General features: G+C 50.6%; 1 protein-coding gene across 1 annotated transcript in view; it reads left to right on the top strand.

The window, feature by feature from the left end:
• Positions 1 to 20,117, top strand: part of CACNA1E (calcium voltage-gated channel subunit alpha1 E) — a 133,459-nt gene that overhangs the window by 71,013 nt on the left and 42,329 nt on the right. Inside the window, exons 9-20 of the mRNA XM_054165170.1 lie at positions 9,428 to 9,543; positions 10,468 to 10,521; positions 10,873 to 10,995; positions 11,791 to 12,000; positions 13,312 to 13,424; positions 13,684 to 13,796; positions 13,922 to 14,053; positions 14,458 to 14,530; positions 14,906 to 15,023; positions 15,332 to 15,399; positions 16,800 to 16,897; positions 20,020 to 20,076. Coding sequence (XP_054021145.1) covers positions 9,428 to 9,543; positions 10,468 to 10,521; positions 10,873 to 10,995; positions 11,791 to 12,000; positions 13,312 to 13,424; positions 13,684 to 13,796; positions 13,922 to 14,053; positions 14,458 to 14,530; positions 14,906 to 15,023; positions 15,332 to 15,399; positions 16,800 to 16,897; positions 20,020 to 20,076 — 1,275 coding nt within the window. The remainder of the gene's footprint in view (positions 1 to 9,427; positions 9,544 to 10,467; positions 10,522 to 10,872; positions 10,996 to 11,790; positions 12,001 to 13,311; positions 13,425 to 13,683; positions 13,797 to 13,921; positions 14,054 to 14,457; positions 14,531 to 14,905; positions 15,024 to 15,331; positions 15,400 to 16,799; positions 16,898 to 20,019; positions 20,077 to 20,117) is intronic.

Genomic DNA, 20,117 nt, shown 5'->3' with positions numbered 1-20,117 from the left:
TCCATCTTCTTTGTACCCACCCTGTAAATACTGGAACATGGTGCTGACATCTACACTAAGCCTTATTTTCTGTTCCTCACATGGCAGCTGCCCGGTCCTTGGATCATCTTGGTGGCCCTTTTCTGGACCCTCTCCAGTCTGTCCATACCTTTTTTGTGTGTGGTAGGGAACAGAATTTAACACAGGTGGGGCCTGGTGTGTGCTAAGCAGAGTGGGATAGTGACTTTTTTATTGCTGCTGGTGATGCCATTGTTGAAGCAACCCAGCATTCCACTGCAGAATATTGTTCACTCCTATTGAGCATGTTGTCCACAAGCACCCTCAAATTCCTTTCCACTGAGCTGTTCCCCAGACAGGTAGATCCCAGCCTGTTCTGCCCTCCTGGGTTATATTTTCCCAACACCATACACTTGGCTGTGTTGAACTACATAATCTTGTTAGTCCAGTCTTCCAGCATCTCCAGTTTTTTCCACAGGATGGCTTTCCCTTCCAAAGTGTCCATTTCTCCACTCTGTTTGGTATCATCAGCAAACTTATCAGGGTACACTTGATAGCCTCATTCAGATTGCTTATTAATATATTAAAGAGCATTGGGCCCATATCAATCCTTGGGGACCCACTTGTGACAGGTTGCCAGATTGAGTTATTTACCACCACCCTCTGGGTGCAGCCTATCAACCCCAATATCAATCCTTGGGGGACCCCACTTATGACAGGTTTCCAGTTTGAACTATTTGCCACCACTCTCTGGGTGCAGCCTATCAACCAGTTCTCACTCACTACACAAGCCACTTGCCTAGACCCCAACACATCAATTTGTCTAGGGGAAGGCTGTGGGAATAATAGAATCAATAAGGTTGGAAAAGACCTCAAAGACCATCAAGTCCAACCTGTCACCCACATCTCATGAAAACTAAACCATGGCTTCAAGTGCCACATCCAATCCCTTTTTGAACACCTCCAGGGATGGTGACTCCACTACCTCCCCGGGCAGCACATTCCAATGGCTAACAACTCTCTCTGTGAAGAACTTTCTCCTCACCTCCAGCCTAAACTTCCCCTGGTGCAGCTTGAGGCTGTGTCCTCTTGTTCTGGTGCTGCTTGCCTGGGAGAAGAGACCAACCCCCTCCCAGCTACAACCTCCTTTCAGGTAGTTGTAGACAGCGATAAGGTCTCTCCTGAACCTCCTCTTCTCCAGGCTAAACAATCCCAGCTCCCTCAACCTCTCCTCGTAGTGCTTGTGCTCTAGACCTCTCACCAGCTTCATTGCCCTTCTTTGGACATGTTCAAGAGTCTCAATGTCCTTCTTAAATTGAGGTGCCCACAACTCGAACCACATCAAAAGCCTGGTTGAAATCCAGGTAGTCGATCATGAGTTTTATCCAAGGTAGAAGAAACCCATCAGCATCTGGCCTTTCTTAAATAGGACAGTGATGTAATGGGTGAGCTTAGGGCTGGTATCTCCCAGCTCCTTCCCATTTCACTGTTTGATGTCGCCAACAGCTTGTCAGCTTCTCATCCCCCAACTCGGGTGTCTGCTGGCACTCTATAAATGTGCTCTCTTTCGCATCGTCAGCTCTGCGCTCTGCTTCTCGCTGCAGCTTCGTCACTACGTGGCGAACACATAACCCTCGCTGAGCTACATGGGCATGAACTGAAGCTCATGGCTACCACTGGAAGGGGATATAAGAAATAAGACATTTTTGTTTGTTTGTTTCCCTTTTTTTGCATCTTCTTTCTTTTCACCAGTTAGTGCTTCGTGAGAAGACTTTCTTGAAGCAGCTCATCTTCGTTAAGGAATCTTAGAGTCATGGAATAGTTTGGGTTGGAAAGGACCTTTAAAGGTCATCAAGCCCACCCTCCCTGCATAGATAGAATTGATAGAATAGAATTAACCAGGTTGGAAGAGACCTTTGAGATCATCGAGTCCAACCTATCATCCAACACCATCTAATCAACTAAACCATGGCATCAATTGCCCCATCCAGTCTCCTCCTAAACACCTCCAGTGATGGTGACTCTGCCACCTCCCTGGGCAGCACATTCCAATGGCCTATCACTCTTTCTGTGAAGAACTTCTTCCTACCATCCAGCCTAAACCTCCTCTGGCACAGCCTGAGACTGTGTCCTCTTGTTCTGGTGCTGGTTGCCTGGGAGAAGAGACCAACCCCCACTTGGCTACAACCTCCCTTCAGGTAGTTGTAGATGGCAATAAGGTCTCCCCTGAGCCTCCTCTTCTCCAGGCTAAGCAACCCCCGCTCCCTCAACCTCTCCTCTGGAGTGGTCAGGCATTGGAACAGGTGGGTGAGGGAGGTGGTGGAGTTACCATCCATGGAGGTGTTCAACAAATGTGTAGACATGGCAGTTCGGGACACAATTTAATGGCAGAGGTGGTGTTTAGGTTGATGGCTGGATTTGATGATCTTAGAGGTCACAGAATCACAGAACATTGGAAAAGGCCTCCAAGATCTACCTTTGGCCCAGTACTGAAGGGCCAACACTAAACCACATCTGTCATCTCCAGGTTCACATGCTGCTTGAACACCTCCAGTGGTGGTGACAGGGAGGGCCTTTTCCAAATGAAACAATTCTATGATCCTACCTTCAGGTTGCTCAAGGTCATGTTGAACAGGGATCTGAATCTCCTCTGACTTTGGGAAATTCAAGTAAACTTAAATTAAGCAGTTTACCCTTATCCAGAAAGCATGTTGCCTTCTTCAACACAGGCAAGTGAAGCACATTGTCCCTCCAGAGCAAAGGTTTTGGTACCTTTTGGACAGCCTGCTCTAGCCTTAGCTGTTGGTTCAGTGCAATAATCCTGTGCCAGCTGAGTGCCAGCTCTGCTGTGCCTGCTTGCCACCGTCTGTTTGAGCTGAAGCACCAGGTTACAGACTGCACAGTTAGTTCAACACTCTTACTTGAGTTCCTTTACACCTCTTGGGTAAATACCATCTGATCCCTCTGGTTTGCAACTGTCTCATCCGTGTTTTCCAAACCGTCTGTTGTCAGTTCTGTCCCATAACCTCCTCTGACACCCTCCTGGGAGTTGAAGGCAGTTTATTCCTCAAATTGTGGTGCTCAAACCTGAAGCAGAGCCGTGAGCTGACACCCCATGAGTGCTGAGGAGAGCAGCAGTCTTACCTGATGTCTTACAGATGGTGCTCCTTGTTATTCATCCCATTATATATGTTTTGGTTTGGGTTTTTTTTTTTTTCACAGCACCATGGTACTGCTGTCTCATCCTCAGCCTGTAATTGAGTGTTTCTCCCTTCCCACCCTCTCTTTTTTGCTGCTTCATGTTGTTTTAAGACCACTTTGTTGAATTATTTGTTGGAGACACCTCTGGTTTGTTGGAACAGATTTGTTGGTGGCAAAAGGCAATGAACTGATGGGTTTGAAGGTGGCTGGCTTGTTGCTTCAGACCGTGGAAGCCACAGTATTGATGTAACCACCATTATATACCTGCCCTGAACTCAAAGGAGCTCCAAAAAAAGGGAGAAAAGTGGGTTGCAGTATCTGTGACTTCTTTTTTTCCCCCCTTAACTGCTTTTGCTTTCTTGTGGGATTTTTTGGTGTTGTTTGGTTTTGTTTGGTTGGTTTTTAGCTTTTCTCCCTTTTTACTTGTTTTCTTTCAAAAAAGGGGCCCATTTTCAAGATAGATGTGTCCACATGGCTTTTTCTCCCATTCAAACCAGACCTGGGATCTCCAATCCTTCGAGCAGAGCACACTGATGCTGTGAAAGCATTGCTCCCTGGTGTGACTGAGGGTGCAGAGCCCCCAGGAGAAAGGTGGCCAAGTGCTGTGGTGTCCCCTCAAGATCTCCTGCCAGGAGCAGAGACGCTCTCAGGACATGTGAGAGGAATGCCAAGGCTGTAGAGGAGAATTTTCAGGCAAAGGAGGAACGCAAACCATCTGTGCTCCAGTCACCCTGGCAGGCTGGGTACATACAGATGGTACATTGCTCCCCAGCTCCCACCATGACCTTCAGCACTCGCTTCTATCACTCACTGCATGCCTTTGGCTTTACATGGCCCAACAGGGAAGGGCTGCAATGACACAGGGTAGGCACAAACAGAGCTCAGCTTTTGTGGGTGGATGTTTTCATGCTGGTGGCATAAGAATTTTGGGCCAGGACACTCAAGTGGACAAACAGAAGTGTTGCTGGTCAGAACTGTGAAATCTGCTAGGGTCCTCTGAGGTTTCTTGCAGGGTGAGCAGCACAGCCCTAAACTCTTTGCAAAGCAAAATCAGGCCATCCTTAGACAACAGCTTGCCCAGGGAGGTAGTGGAGTCCCCATCCCTGGAGGGAATTAAGAGTTATATAGATGTAGTGCTTAGTGATATGGCTTAGTCAAATACTTGTCATAGAATGGCTTTGGTTGGAAAAGACCTCTAATATCATTGAGTGCAACTGTCAGCCTAACATCATATCCATGAAACCATGTCCCAGAGTGCCATGCTCCACCACCTCCCTAGTCAGCCTGTTCCAATGCTTGACCACTCTTTCTGCAAAGAAATTTTCCCTGGCACAATTTCAGGCCATTTCTTCTCATCCTACTGCCTGCCCCCACAACACTCCAACCTCCTTTTGGGTAGTTGTAGAGAGCAATGAGGTCTCCCCTCAGCCTTCTCCAAACTAAACAATCAAGGTTCCCTCAGCTGCTCCTCACCAGACCTCTTCTCTAGACCTTTCACCATCTTTGTTGCCCTTCTCTGGACACACTCCAGAACATTAATGCCTTTCTTGTAGTAAGGGGCCTAAAACTGAACATGGTATTCAAGATGCAGCCTCACCAGTGCTGAGTACAGGGAACAATCACTTCCCTATTGTATTAGAATAGAATAGAATAGAATAGAATAGAATAGAATTAACCAGGTTGGAAAAGACCTTTGAGATCGAGTCCAACCTATCATCCTACACTATCTAATCAACTAACCCATGGCACCAAGCACCCCATCCAGTCTCTTCCTAAACATCTCCAGTGATGGTGACTCCACCACCTCCCTGGGCAGCCCATTCCAATGGGCAATCACTCTTTCTGTGCAGAACTTCTTCCTAACATCCAGACTAAACCTCCCCTGGCACAGCCTGAGACTGTGTCCTCTTGTTCTGGTGCTGGTTGCCTGGGAGAAGAGACCAACCCCCACCTGGCTACAACCTCCTTTCAGGTAGTTGTAGACAGCAATAAGGTCTCCCCTGAGCCTCCTCTTCTCCAGGAAGAGAACTCTCTACTCCTGCTGGCCACACTATTGCTGATTCAGGCCAGGGTGCTGTTGTGGCCACCTTAGCCACCTGAGCACACCGCTCTCCGTGTTAGTGCTAATGATTGGCCTCGATGCTCTCAAAGGTCTGCTCTAGCCTAGTCTTTTTTTCTGTGATTCTGTAATTTGTCCCAAACCCACTGGGGACCAGAGCCCTTCAATGGGTGGCAAGTGCCCGGCTCTCTGGGCGACACCATGCGGCCCTGCCTGCGCCTTGGCGCCTTCCCAGGCAGCTGTCAGTCAGCAGCGCTGGCCCTGTTCTCACTCACACACAGTATTATCTCTACCCGCTGCTGCAAATTGGCTCTGAGCAATCCTTGATCTGTCAGCATCGCCTACCCACTCTCAGATGTCACCAGCCCCCGCTGCTGCCCTGCTCAGTAACGTGTCTCTCTGAAATGTAATAATTCATTAACTTGAGCTTAACTTTTTTTTTTTTTTCCTTTTTCTTCCCCCCCCCCTCTTTTTTTCTTTTCCCCCCTCCCCTCTCTGCCACCCCTTCCTCCTTCTAATGGACAAAAGCAATTAAGCTCCATTAGGGATCAAGTGTGTGGGAACTGTCTCCCTCGGAGACGCTGTGCAGCTGCGCTGCTGCCTTGTCCCTGGATGTGTGTGGCACCAGCTTCTTGCAAGTCAGGGCTCTGTGAGCAAAGGGTTGGGTAAGGGGAAAAAATGCTGTTCAGCAATGGGGGAACTGGAAAAGGTGATCCCAGTCCCTCTTCTGGGAGAAGATGATTTGAAGCTCATCCACTCCTCCTGGCTGGATTTCATCATGGACACATGATGATGATGCCTTCTCTTGCCGTGCAGCAAAAGGAGACACCAACCACAGGAGAGGAAGAGCTGAAAGGCAGGGGAGTGGGCAAGAGAGGTGGCAGAAAGGGGCCACATTCCTAGCTAATGTAAAGCATGGGAAGCTTTCTAGGTGCTCCTTATCACAGAATATATCTGTGAGGTCCTGCTGGCCAAAGTTCTGCCAAGGTGCTGGTTGTCCCTATGTCTGTGAGACAGACGTTCAGCACACTGGAGGACCAGTGAACCAAGCCAGAGGGAGAGAGGCAACTTCCCAACTAACTCTGGCCGCAGACAGCATCCTCTCATATCTTGACATCCCAAATTTGCTAACAAAAGCCGTTGATGGCACAGCCAAAGTGGATCCTGCCTTTCCTCCAGCTAGGGCAAGGAGGGTTTTGGCACGGCATGCCCAAAGCTGAGAGTGCGTTTTGCTGTTGGCTGCGGGAGGTCCTTCCTTCTCCCCCCTCTCCTCCCGCCCTCCTTCCCTCCGCTTAGCCTGCTTTTCTCTTCCTTGCTTTTTGTTCTCTCCCCCTTCTCTGCCCCAGGAAGAAAGTCTCATTTCAGTCTGAAAGCCAGCAGTGGAGGGGGAGAGTCATTTGATGCTTAACGCCAGAGCGGCAGGAAACTTCACCTTCCTGGGGTGGAATTAAAATCGCTTGAATTGTTTGGGGATCTCGAACAAGAGGTGCAGGGAACATTCAAGGCTTTCACACAAACACGCGCGCGCACACACATGCGAAAGCCCACACAGCATTAAGGGTGTAATAGCTCAGCTTGGGTAATGCACTTGAACTCTCTCTGCAGCAGACAGACCAGTTCTTGCAGTTCTTCTGAATCTTTTTTTTCCCCCTTCCTTTCCTGGTTTTGGAAGCTGGAGATTGCTGCTAGTCTCCAGGGAGAGAGATGTTTGTCTTGCAGAGAGAACAGTGCTAGTTGTTCTTCACACTTATGCTTTCCTCCAAGCAGCCTAGGACCAGGAAGGGGCTGAGGACATGGGCTGGGTTACTCTGTGCAGTTGGTGCTCTGTGCCCATCAAGGCTTGAGGGACCTGCACCCAGCAGATTGCATCCTGCTGGTGATGTTCCAAGGAAGGAATAGAATAGAATAGAATAGACCAGACCAGAGCAGACCAGACCAGGTTGGAAGAGATCTTTGAGATCATCATGTCCAACCCATCATCCAACACCATCTAATCAACTAAACCATGGCACCAAGCACCCCATCCAGTCTCCCCTAAACACCTCCAGTGATGGTGACTCCACCACCTCCCTGGGCAGCACATTCCAAAGGCCAATCACTCTTTCTGTGAAGAACTTCTTCCTAACATCCAGCCTAAACCTCCCCTGGTGCAGCCTGAGACTGTGTCCTCTTGTTCTGGTGCTGGGAGAAGAGGCCAACTCCCACCTGGCTATGCCCTCTGCTCAGGTAGTTGTAGACTGCAAGGTCTCCCCTGAGCCTCCTCTTCTCTAGGCTGTGCAACCCCAGCTCCCTCAGCCTCTCCTCATAGGGCTTGTGCTCTAAACCCCTCTTCAGCTTTGTTGCCCTTCTCTGGACACATTCCAGCAAATCAACATCTTTCCTGAACTGAGGAAGGGTGTGCTGAGGTGATGTTTGGTGTGACAGATGCTGCCTGTGTGCAAATGTGGTCATCATCAGAGGTATAATGTGTGGGTTTAGATGCCCCAGGCACATGGTGTATGCAAGCACACAGGGTGGTAGGTCTGGCTGTGTTGTCTCGTATATAACCCATGGGGGGTGTGTGGGATTGCCTACATTGCCACCCCTGTGCTTCATAGAATGCCAAGTTAGAAGGGAGCCCAAGGGTCATCTATTCCAACCTTTCTAGGTGATAGTGTAGTTGAAATGAGCTGGCCCAGCACCCTGTCCAGCTGCGTCTTAAAACTGTCCAGTGTAGGAGATTCCACTGCTTCCCTTGGGAGATTATTCCAGTCTCTTACTGCTCTCATGGTGAAACATTTTCTTCTGGAGTCCAATCAGAATCTCCTTGCCCCTTGTCTTTTCCATGGGACTCCTTGTAAAACAAGAGTCTCCATCCCCCTGGTAGCCACCCTTTATGTACTGGTGCATGGTAATAAGGTCTCCCCTGAGCTTTTCCTTCTCCAGGCTGAACCAACCCAGTTCTCTCAGCCTTTCTTCACACAGCAGGTCTGCCAGTCCTCTGATCATTCTCATGGTCCTTCTCCGAACACTTTCCAGCATGTCCACATCTCTTCTGTAGAGGCTGCTGCCAAGTATTTTCATTTCTCTGAGTGTGTGTGATGGTCTTTGCATATATACTTCAGGTATTCGTCATACAAGATGGTGAAAAGATCTGCATGGGTCTCCTGCATATGGCAGCAGGTGTATGCAAACCAGAAAGCAGACCATGCTTACTGTCATGGTCTTGTGTTTTGACAACCTATGAGAAGGTGTAAATAGCCCTATCTGCATGTAGAGTCACAGACTGTTCGAGTAGGAAGGGACCTTTAAAGGTTATCTAGTCTAACCCCCTTGCATCAGCAGGGACATCTTCAGCTAGATGAGGTTGCCCAGAGCCCCATCCAACCTGACCCTGAAGATTTCTTTGCACCGTTGTGGACTAGGCCATAGATGAAACCATGTGTTATGTTTTGAGGAATGTGTCTCTGCGTGTTCTTAGGAGTTCACATGAGCACAGGGATGCTGGCATATCTGTGCACCACCTGCATGAGCAGTGGGTGTGGTATCAGCTCTGGCCAGCGTTGTCCAGGGTTTGACATGCTCTTGCCTTCACGGAGCCCATGAGGCTCCTGCCTACTGCAGGGCTTGACAAGCTGTTGTTCTTCTTTGGACTGGTCATCACACCTGCACAGTTTGTGTGAGACACTGAAGTCCAGAGAAGGATAATAGGGATGTCTCAAGTCCTGGGAAAACCCTCCAAAGAGAGGCTGGAGACAGAGGATTCAGAGTAGGAGGTAAAGCTGAGGCACTGGACCTGCCCTCTACCTTCCCCTCAGTGCCCTGTTTTTGTTCCCTGAACTAACACTCAAATGAAGCTTGAGTTGGTTCTGGAGTCAGGTGGCTCTGGGAGCATCTCCCCTGAATGGCAGCAGCTCCCACTTAGGACACATAGGGCTGAGTGACCAAGCAGGGGTTTTGCCCAGTCCTTTCCTCCTGTGAAGAAGGCTGTCCTCCTTTCTGATTGTTCACCCATCCTCTGGCTGTGCTGCGGCTGGGGTGGCTACGCATCTCTCCAACATGCACCACCTTGGCTCATGCTCACTCTTGGTCCCTCCCTCCTTGCCCAGCCCTGTGGTGCCCCAGCTTCCTGAGCATCTTGCTGCCCACTGGCCAGGCTCTCACCACCTTCCTCCACCCTTCCCTTCCCAGGGAGTTTGCCAAAGAGCGTGAGCGAGTGGAGAACCGCCGAGCCTTCATGAAGCTGCGGCGCCAGCAGCAAATCGAGCGGGAGCTCAACGGCTACCGGGCTTGGATAGACAAAGCAGGTAAAGGCTGGTGGGCTGGGGTGGAGGGAGTCCCAGGAGCACAATGGCCACAGCAGGTTGCTGGTCATGCAGAGTGGTGGGAATGGGAAGGGATCCTCGAGCATCACCCACTGCAACCCAAAAGTTGCACAGGTGCTCCCACTACAGTGTTGGGTGCCTGGGAGACGTCAGCAGAAGATGATGTGGTTGTCCAGCAAGCAAGAATATCGGTAACAGCTGATGAAACCTCCTGCTCTCTGGCAGGAAACTGTCATAATTTCAGCATGAAGCATGTTACATCTCCAGGGGAGGCTGTGAGCATCATGGCTGTCAGCTTTTCTCTGCAATGGTTTTCCTTCTCTTGATGTTTGCTGGAATCCCCTGCAGTGGTGGGCAGTGGGAAGTAGAGCAGTGAACAGTGACAGTGGTTTTCTAGCTAAACCCTCTCCTGGAGCAGTCTGGAGGGCATTAACTCACTAGTTCCCACCTTGGGGCTCCTAAACCTGGGAAAGGGCTGGGGACAGTGAAGGTTTTCAGGCTTCCTGTTGACACCCATCCAGACACAACTGCTTGCGGTTGCCAATCCCCCAGACTGCCACAGCCCTTCATGGGGATCAGGTCACTGTGCTTGGCTCTGGGAAGGGAGGTTTTACACTTTCATTTAGCATGCAGACTTAAAAAAAGATGAGTATCTTGAAATGAACCCTGAGCCTCAGACCTCAGCCTTGGTCCTGGGCTGGCATGATGAACCCTAAAACCTGTCTATGATGTTCAACTTCTTTAGTAGGGTTAATGACACTTGCCACCCCCCAGAACTTGCTTTTGGACACTTAACCAATTCTTGACAAGAACTTGCCTGAAGCAACCGCATCCTGGTTGGGCAAAGTGCTTAGGTTTAGCCAATGGTGTCTTGTCTCCTGATGCTGAACTGTGTGTTTTGCGTAGAGGAAGTCATGCTGGCTGAAGAGAACAAAAATTCTGGGACCTCAGCCTTAGAAGGTAAGACAAACAAAACAATGCCCTACCTAAAATTCTATCTGCTCATCCTTCTGCTTTCTTGCAGCTGAAATCTTCCAGCTGTGATGGGAGGTCTGGGGATGTCCCAGTGGGGTCTGCAGCCCGAGAGAGGAGTTTGGGGAGCTGGATTGACAGCATAACCCTTGAGGGAACATGGAGGCCAGGAGGTGTCTGGTTCCTACGCCAAAGATAGCTCTGGACTAGGGTCACATGGGTATTTCTGTCCTGTTACCTGAGTTAGCTAGGCACTGATCACCAGGTCCTAGTCCAATAAGTTGGCTACTGGGAGTTGGGCCACCATGGCTCCGACACCTACTCCTCTTCTCATCTCAGTGCTTAGGCGAGCCACCATCAAAAGGAACCGGACGGATGCCTCAGGTGATGAGCATTGTGTTGATATCTCCTCCGTAGGCGAACGAAGACTGGCACAGAGAAGACCTCTCCATCCAACCTTGGGTCAGTGCACTTCGGAGCTTCTATTTCCAAAACCTCTGTCAGCTTCCTGAGTTGTTAGAGTCACACTCACCACAGGGAGACTGTCATAGAATTGCTAGGGTTGGAAGGGACCTCAAGGATCATCTAGTTCCAAATCCCCTGCCATGGGCAGGGACACCTCACACTAGGTCAGGTTGCTCAGAGCCACATCCAGCCTGGCCTTAAAATACTCCAGGGATAAGGCTTCCACCACCTCCCTGGGCAACCTGTTCCAGTGTCTCACCACCCACCTGGTGAACAAATTCTTCCTAACATCCAATCTGAATCTACCCATTTCTAGTTTTGCTCCATTCTCCCTGGTCCTATCACTACCTGACACCCTAAAAAGTCCCTCCCCAGCTTTCTTGGAGGCCCCCTTCAGATACTGGAAGGCCACAATAAGGTCTCCTTGGAGCCTTCTCTTCTGCAGACTGAACAGCCCCAACTCCTTCAGTCTGTCCTCATAGCAGAGCTCCAGCCCTCTGTTCATCCTCATGCCCTTCTCTGGACACGTTCAAGCACATCCAGATCCTTCCTGTACTAGGGGCTCCAGAACTGGACACAGTACTCCAGGTGGGGTCTCACAGATCATCCATCTCTGCTAGTCAGGCAACAAAGGGGGCAGACCCCCTAAAAGCTGTCTGCATAAGTCATGTCCCATAAGAGCAGTGTGTGTGAGCCATCTTATCTCATGTAGCTGGGAACCCTGGGGCACCCAATGCCTTCTCTCACCTTGACTGAAGCACTCAACTTCCTCTCCCTCTTTTTTGCTCTTAGGTAATCCCTCGAGTCACTCTGGCCTCAAAGGTGCCAGGGTGGATGGTGCCTCCTATTTACGGCACAAGGAGCGGCTCCTGCGCATCTCCGTTCGCCACATGGTGAAATCCCAGGTCTTCTACTGGATCGTCTTGAGCCTGGTGGCTCTAAACACTGCCTGCGTAGCCATTGTCCATCACAACCAGCCAGCCTGGCTCACCCACTTTCTCTGTGAGTCTCTGGGCTTTGTGTATGTGTGAGAGCACTGTGTGGACATGTAAAACCTCCTGCAGCCTTCTTATCTTCAATGGCCAGAGCTTGAAGCTTACTCTCACTCCTTGCCCTAGGGCACATGAGGATGTTGGTCATGTTGGTTTGGAGATGGGTGGGGAATAATTCTGCTGATAACAAGGGACTATGTGTAGCCACTTAATTCAGCTTTGCCCTTGGCCCTATGGCCACTGATGGCTGTCTTATTCCTGTGAGCACGTGTGGAGGAGTTTTACTACACTCATGCCCTTCAGGTCCCATGTGTTTGTCATGAGAGAGAAACAGGCTGCAGGTCACAGTTGGATTTATCCTAAAAACTCTGAATAGTGGTGGTGCAAAGCTTGGTGGAAATCCATCTCTGAATGCCCACAAGCAATTGCTGGAAAGACATGGGTTTGCAGGGCTGGGGCTGGTTGTGGGAGAGCCATCTGGTAAAAATTCTGATGCAAGGTGTGGCATGGAGATCCCAAGCTTGAAAGTAGTTACTGGAGCATCACCCAGCCTACCACAGGCCATGGTGTGAGGTTAGGTCTCAGAGGTGGTACCCAAGTCTATCCATCATGGTGCTAATGGCAGAACAGTGTGGTCAGCCTCATGGGAGCCATGTGCTGCTCCTGAGCTCCTGCAGTAGGGACAGTGCTGCTTTCTCAGCTCTGCTGTTGTTACCTTGAAAATGTTAAGAGCTGGGTCTCCCTGGTTCTACATTAGCACTCTTAGGCCTGCTGGGATCTCAGCATGCCATGGTGTGGTATGACAGCTGGTCATGGTGAGAAGCATCTTTTGGACGAGGTGAAGAGCCAGACTCTTGCTTGCTAATGTTCATGAAATAGCTGGAGAAGCCTTTCACTGGCTCTTGGCTGTTGGGTTCGGTTTCCCTGGCCAAGTTCCAGGCGTGCAATGATTTCCATCCAGGTTGCTAATATTTCCCTACAGTGTTGTGTGGTCAATGCCTTTGCAGTCACCCCAACCACTGCTGTAAACTACTAGAGATGCTGTGCTCCATGCCAGGTATCTCTGGTCTTCTCAGCCCTGTGGGACACTGGTGTACCTACCCTGAAAGCTTAACCTGTGGGGTTTGTGGTCTGTTGTATACAATTTAGCTCCTTGCAGACAAGCTTCCCTCATTGCAAACCCTGAGAGCTTGGGGAAGCAGCAAGGTCCTCAACTTGTCCCATCTCTGTGATGTGGTCTGTGGGCTATGAGTGGATGTATGCAGGATGCCCCTCACAGCTTGGCACACTGGGGGTAGCTCACCTGGATTTTCTCTTTCAGACTATGCAGAGTTCCTGTTTCTTGGGCTCTTCCTCCTGGAGATGTCCTTAAAGATGTACGGGATGGGGCCACGCCTTTACTTCCATTCTTCTTTCAACTGCTTTGACTGTGGGGTAAGCAGTCCCAGAGATGCTGTGGGTGTAGGGGGAGATGGTTGGCAGGTTTCTGCAGTGCAAGGTACCAAAGAAGAGAAGAATGAGATGGCCCTCACAGTGTGCAGGGGAATTAATTCTGCTGGCACAGCCTGCCTGTGCCAGACAGAGACACAAGTCTTGAGCAGGGTGGTGGGTGCTCACATTCCAGCACGTGAAGTTTTCCTGCACCAGCCTGTCCTGAGCCTATTTTTGACTCCTGGGTATGTGCACTTCTCAGGTCACTGTGGGAAGCATCTTCGAAGTGGTTTGGGCTATCTTCAGGCCAGGAACCTCTTTTGGGATCAGTGTCCTACGAGCTCTTCGTCTCCTGCGGATATTCAAAATAACCAAGTATGTACCAACCATCTAAGCCTATCACCTACTGTCTTGGACTGTGGCTGCAGCCCAGATCCAGTCACTCCTCTTCCCCTGTTAGCATCTCTGCAAGTGCTCCAGAACTGTCTTGTTTTTTGTAGGTACTGGGCATCCCTGAGGAATTTGGTGGTCTCACTAATGAGCTCCATGAAGTCTATTATCAGCCTACTCTTCCTCCTCTTCCTCTTCATTGTAGTTTTTGCCCTGCTGGGAATGCAGCTCTTTGGAGGCAGGTAGGTTGTTATTGGTGTTAAAGCCCTCTTCGGGGCCTAGGAAGACTGTAGCCTTGCTCCTTGGCCTGCTGCTGACAGTGGTACCTCTTCTGTTGCTGGGAATGCAGCTCTTTGGAGGCAGGTAGGTTGTTATTGGTGTTAAAGCCTTCTTGGGGGCCTAGGAAGACTATAGTCTTGTCCTTGGCCTGCTGCTGACAGTGGTACCTCTCCTGTGTAAAAGTCTTTGCTTGGGCAGGTGCCTCTGGGATGGACGCATTTTGGATTGTGGCACCAAATGCTCAGGAGACCTTCCTTAAAGTGGGGAAAGGTCCTCTTAAAGCACAAAAGAGCTGATAACACGTCAGTCAGAGTTTTGATGATCTTGCTACTCCAGCCCATGTATGTCCTCCTGGTTCCACTTCCAGGTTCAACTTCATTGATGGGACACCATCAGCCAACTTCGACACTTTTCCTGCAGCTATCATGACGGTGTTCCAGGTAGGAGATGGATTTCAAGGGGACACAGCCAAAGGTCTTGGGTCTCTGCTCACTCACCCCTGGCTGAAAAGGGCTCTCTAAACCAAACAAATTCTCCTCTGTTTCATCCTTCATCTTCTCCCACAATGGCAAGAAATGGAAATGCTTCCACCTCCATTTTGCCAGGTGGAAGAGTTTCAAGACTCTTCTGATGAGACCTAAATCCTCAGCAGTGTCCAACATCATCTCCCTCAAGAGCTGCACAGTCTGTAGAGCTAGGCTATCTGCTGCACAGTCTCTGTCTTTGGCTGCTGCAGTTTGGTGGGGTAGATCAAGGGGATTGTCCATGTGACAAGAAGGAGCAGGTGACGTAGCTGCTGGCTTGATTTCCTGCAGATCCTGACGGGTGAGGACTGGAACGAGGTGATGTACAACGGCATCCGCTCCCAGGGAGGTGTTCGCTCAGGCATGTGGTCCTCCATCTATTTCATCGTCCTCACCTTGTTTGGAAACTGTATCCACCTGGTTACTGTGCTTTAGTGGAGACAACCCTCTTTCTGAGGGCATCCACCTCCCCACCCACCAGTCCTTCCTCCTTTCCCAGTTGGAGTCCTATCATGTGTGGCAGCCTTGCATATTCCAAAACCAGAGAAGGACCTGTCTGGATCTGAGCTGAGGGCTGTGTATATAGGATGGGCAAGGAGTTATCCCTTTGGCTGCTCCCTATTCAGCTGTTGAGAAGCTGTCAGGGCCACCCTCCCTTGGTGGCTGCAGACACCCATGTCCTTAACATGTGCCTTGTGCATCCTTAGCTGCTCACAGATACTCTACTGAATGTGTTCTTGGCCATCGCAGTGGACAACCTGGCCAATGCTCAGGAGCTCACCAAGGTATGTCCTGCTTGCTGCTCTTTCTTCTCCTTCTGATTTGAAGGTAGTAAAAGATGGGGCCAGCAGAAACTGCATTGGAGTGACAGTCCTCGCTCCAGAGCTGAGGCTACCTTGTCTCTACTGAGCTTGGATCAACCTGGAAATGAGAGTTCTTCCTCCAGGAGGGTACACACCATGTTCCCTGGAAGCACAAACCTACATTGCTGAGCAAAGCCACTTAGACTCTGAGTCAGGAAAGTGCTTAAACCTGCTGGTCTCATGTTTCTCCAGGAACATCCACACTGCTCATCAAGCATGGCTTAAGTATTTCTCCATTTAAGCTCCAGTCAGACTGAGATACCCTTCATTGGTCTGATGGGGTCTGATACAGGGACAGTTACTTGCCCAAGCACTCTGGAGGTATGGAGCAGGAATTGCTTTCCAGTGGTGTCAATATTTATTCCCCATCTGTCCACAGGGCAGTGGACTTGATTTAGGATGCAATTTAGGATGGTGCTTGAGAGGGTTATTTGGCTTAGCTTGATTTTAAGACCATGCTGGGAAATATTTCGGGAATGTTAAAATGTTGGGGCACCATCTGGATAATGATGAGTAGGCGAGAACTGGAAGGATGTTGCTGCTCTTTGGAGGGGACCAACAATCCCAGGAGGCCCCTTTTTTGTGGAGCCCATGCCTATTACTCAGGCCCTTGAAGCAGCGAGAGAGGGTTCCAGGATGTTTTAAATCTGACGTGTTAGCAGCAAATGAAGAGGAGCTTGGTGCTCGTTTGCCCCGGGGTGCGTGCTGAAGTCCCTGCCTTCCCACGGTGGGTGCAGGTGGGACTTCAGGGGCTGCTGGCTGTTGCTGGGATGAGAAGGGTGGGAGAGCCCCGCGGAGTGCCAGCAGCATCAATTAAGGGAATGCTGAGCTTTTGAAAAGGCTGAAAGCACGCTAATGACTCCTAATGACATTTTTTGCTCTGGAGACACAACCGTACTCATTAAAGCAATACAGTCTCTGCCGGGGTCATTCACGGATGCCTGTCTTGCCCCTGTGACTGTGAAGGGGGAGGGCTGAGCTGATCTACACCGTCTGAGGCTGTTCTAGAGGGCTCCGTGCAGCTCTTGCCTGCACCCCGCTCGCCTTACTTATTTAAGTACCTCAGGCACCTTCAGTAAGGTCTGACCTCGTGGGAAAATTGTGTCCCCATAATAAAACAAAGGCTGTCTCTGGAGATACAGGTGGTGCTCCCTTTTTCTCCTGCACACTTTGGTACCTAGGGTACATACAGTATCTAATTTATATTGGTATCTATGGCTTATCTAAGGAGAAACCCTGTGCATCCCTTGCTGCCTCTAATGGCTGCACCTTTCCTTGAAACCCCAACATTTCACTAAGCAGCTTCCCTCTTTCCTCTGCAGGATGAGCAAGAGGAAGAGGAGGCCTTCAACCAGAAGCATGCGCTTCAGAAAGCCAAAGAAGTCAGTCCCATGTCTGCCCCAAACATGCCTGCTATCGAGTGAGTAACCATTCCCACCACCACCCTGGTGCCTCCCTGAGCCCAGTGGGGTTTCTCAGCGTGGTGAAGAGCTGAAAGTGGAGCCTGGCTCAGCTGGTTGTGGGGCTGCCGCAAGAAAAATGTGTCTTCTTGAGGATGGATGGATGAAGATGTAGGAGCACATTCCCCTTGAGCAGTAGTGCCTCCAGGGAGGTGTCAGAGCAGGGATCAGGACATAGGGCTGTCCACTGCTGCACCAAGCACAAAGTGCCTGTGCATGACAGAAGCCCACTAAAAGAGACTTTCTGCCCCAAATGTACAGCTCAAACACTCAGGGTGGCCGCTAGAGGTGGGGAAGGAGGTTGGGGAGGAGGAAGGTGTCTCAACAGTTTGTTGAGGAGGGGTGATACTTGTTCCTGAGGAGTGTGTCTTCCTGGCAGAGCTGCAGGAGAGCAGGCAGGGCTGGGGAGAAGCGAGCAGCACTGTCACAAATCTCCCCCAGGAGAATGTGAATGTGGTTCATGAGAGATGAAGCAGGTTTGTGAAACCACCTTGGATTGCAGAGACATTTGATTTGGGCAAGAAAACCCCCACAAAAAAAAGTCCTAAACCGTATAAACTGCCAACATGGTGTTAAGGAGCCTTGTCTCTGGGTTGCAGCAGAAGAAAATTCTGGTGGTTTTTTCCTTCCTTTCTGGATGCCTTTCCCCCCCCCCCCCCCCCCCTTTATTTTGCAGCATCATATGGTCTAAATCACATAAAACTTTGAAAGTCACCATTGGAACGAGGCGGTTTGATGTGTTCCCCCAAACAGTACATTGCAGTACAGCTGAAAGGATTATTTGATTTTTCTCTTTCTTTTTTTTTTTTTTTTTAATATATTTTATTTTTATAGAATCTCTTCCCAAGGAATTTTAGGTTTCATTCTGCTTTGAAACCCAGCCAAGCTCATACATGGCAGAATCTCTTGCAGCTTTGCGGAGAGAAACCGCTGTCTTCAGGCGAGCCCTGATCTGGATGGGGTCAGAGGCAGCCTCTTTTGTCTTGGCTGTGGTGGGATGGATGTGATGGTCCTCCATCAGCCAGGTGTTTAAGAGCAGTGGGAGCTGGAGGTACTTAACAGATCCTGCATGGTCTCCCTGCAACTGCAGATGTCACCCAGGTTTGGGGGTAATGGGATGCTCACAATAAATCGGAGCCTGGATGAGTACTTGAAGGGGAATTTATGGGAAAGTCTGCGGATCATGACCATCTCTGGCCATTGGTGGGAAAGTGTTGGGTGAAGTGAAGAGAGAGAGGAATTTAGGCTGCAGAAGATACTGGAGAATGGGCAGATAGGAGAGAGGAAGAGGAGGAGTCAGACTGCATTAGGCCAGGAAGAAGGGGAGATGGACTGTATGAGGACACTCAAGGATTTGTCCATGCTGCACATCCCTGCTGGAGTTTTCCAGCCATCTTCAACCTTTTGTTGTGGTCCTAGAGGCATGGAAATAGGAGGTATTGATATTTCCAGATTTTTGTTCCTCCCTCCCCTTTATTAGGATGGACAGTGTCAGGGACAGAGAATGGAGTGATGCCATGGGTGCCACCAGCTTCAGCATCAGGTCTGATGTGCTTTTGGTGGTGCTACACTGATGCCAGCAGCTGGGAAGGCACAGTGGGGGCATCGCAGCAAGGCACAACCAGTACTAAAGGGCTGCTGGAAACTCAGTGTGGTGAAGCTGAGCTGGTCTCTGCATTTGGATGTGAGCAGACAGAGATGGATTTGTTTCTATATGTGTACCCAGCACAGGCAGGTTGGGTACGGGCGTTCCTCTGCCTGTGGAGAGGTCCACTGGTGCTTGGGGCTGCCAGCTCCCACGTGGCCAGGCTGGCGTGGGCAGCTGCGGTGCTGCTGGGGGTATTGTATTGGTACATGGGTGCTGGCGGTGCAGATGGCTTGGGGCTGTGTTTGGAGAGTGGGTGGCCAGATGGACGCATGCGACTGCTGTCATGTGCTGGTGCCTACCGTAGTGCGTGGATGCCTGTGAAGGCTCAGCCACCTTGCTGGGGGGCCAGCGGTGGGTGGGCCTGTGTGCAACGCGCTCCCCGCCTCCAGCCTCACACTGGGCTGCTCCAGGGGGCACTGACCACTGTGACTCACCTGAGGGCTGTGGGCATCGCTGTACTCGCAGGATGGCAGCGAGGTGCATCTCATACCTCATACCTCACACCTCATAGCTCATCTTGCCTGTGTGAGCTCTGCGGGCACATGGGCAGACGGTCCCCTGTGACTGGTCTCTGTTTACTCACGTGTCCTGCACACGGCCATGGCATTTGCAAACTGAGAAAGCCCGCCGCTGTTTGCTTGGAGTTGTGCCTATCTGAATCTTTCCTGTACTGGATAAAGCCTTGACTCTCTCCAGCTGCCTGAAGTCGGTGAGGGTGAAGGGCCTGACAGCCCTGTTAAGCTCCTCTGTGTCAGGGCTGCTCAGGTGACAGGAGAATCTCAACCCTGGGTTCATGCCTTGCTTCAGCGGGGTAGCTTCACATTCACCTTTGTGTTCTCAGGGCAGCATCAACCCCCATGGTGATGGCTCTGAGCAGCTCAAAGCATTGCTTCCTCTTAAATTGCCACATGTTGCTTGAGATAAGTGAATTTGGAGCAGTTCGAAAGAGCTCTTAGTTATCTAAGGACGTACTAGGGCTTCTGAGGGGTTGCAGCCTGCATCACTCTTTTTGTGTCACTGCACAACTGGCCAGCAGAGAATCACTGAATCACGGAATCATGGAATGGAAGGGGTGGGAAAGGGACCTCTAGAGACCATCTAGTCCAACTGCCCTGCCAAAGCAGGGCAGGCTGCACAGGAACGCATCCAGGCAAGCTTGGAAATTCACCAGAGAAAGTGTGGAGAAGGCTCTGTGGCCGCTACAGAATGGACCACAAGGCATGAGTGTGAGCACAGGCAGCCTGGCAGGCAGCTGGAAGCTGGTGTACAGCTGTGTACCTGCAGGGTGTTCACTGCTGCCTGCTGCACTCTGCCATCCCTGGGCAAAGAGATGCCAGCTGCCCGGGGCGGGGTGGGGGGCACCTCTCTGCGCTGCCCCCACGAGTCAAAGGAGCATTGAAGGGGGGATTGAACCCATTTGTTTTTCCTCCCCAGAAGAGACAGGCGAAGGAGACACCACATGTCGATGTGGGAGCCACGCAGCAGCCACCTGTATGTGGGCCGCGGGGGCGCGTGTCCGTCTGTGGCTCCTG

Source organism: Dryobates pubescens, chromosome 11, assembly GCF_014839835.1.
Source record: "Dryobates pubescens isolate bDryPub1 chromosome 11, bDryPub1.pri, whole genome shotgun sequence".
NCBI lineage: Eukaryota > Metazoa > Chordata > Aves > Piciformes > Picidae > Dryobates > Dryobates pubescens.
This window is presented reverse-complemented; position numbering and strand designations above follow the sequence as displayed.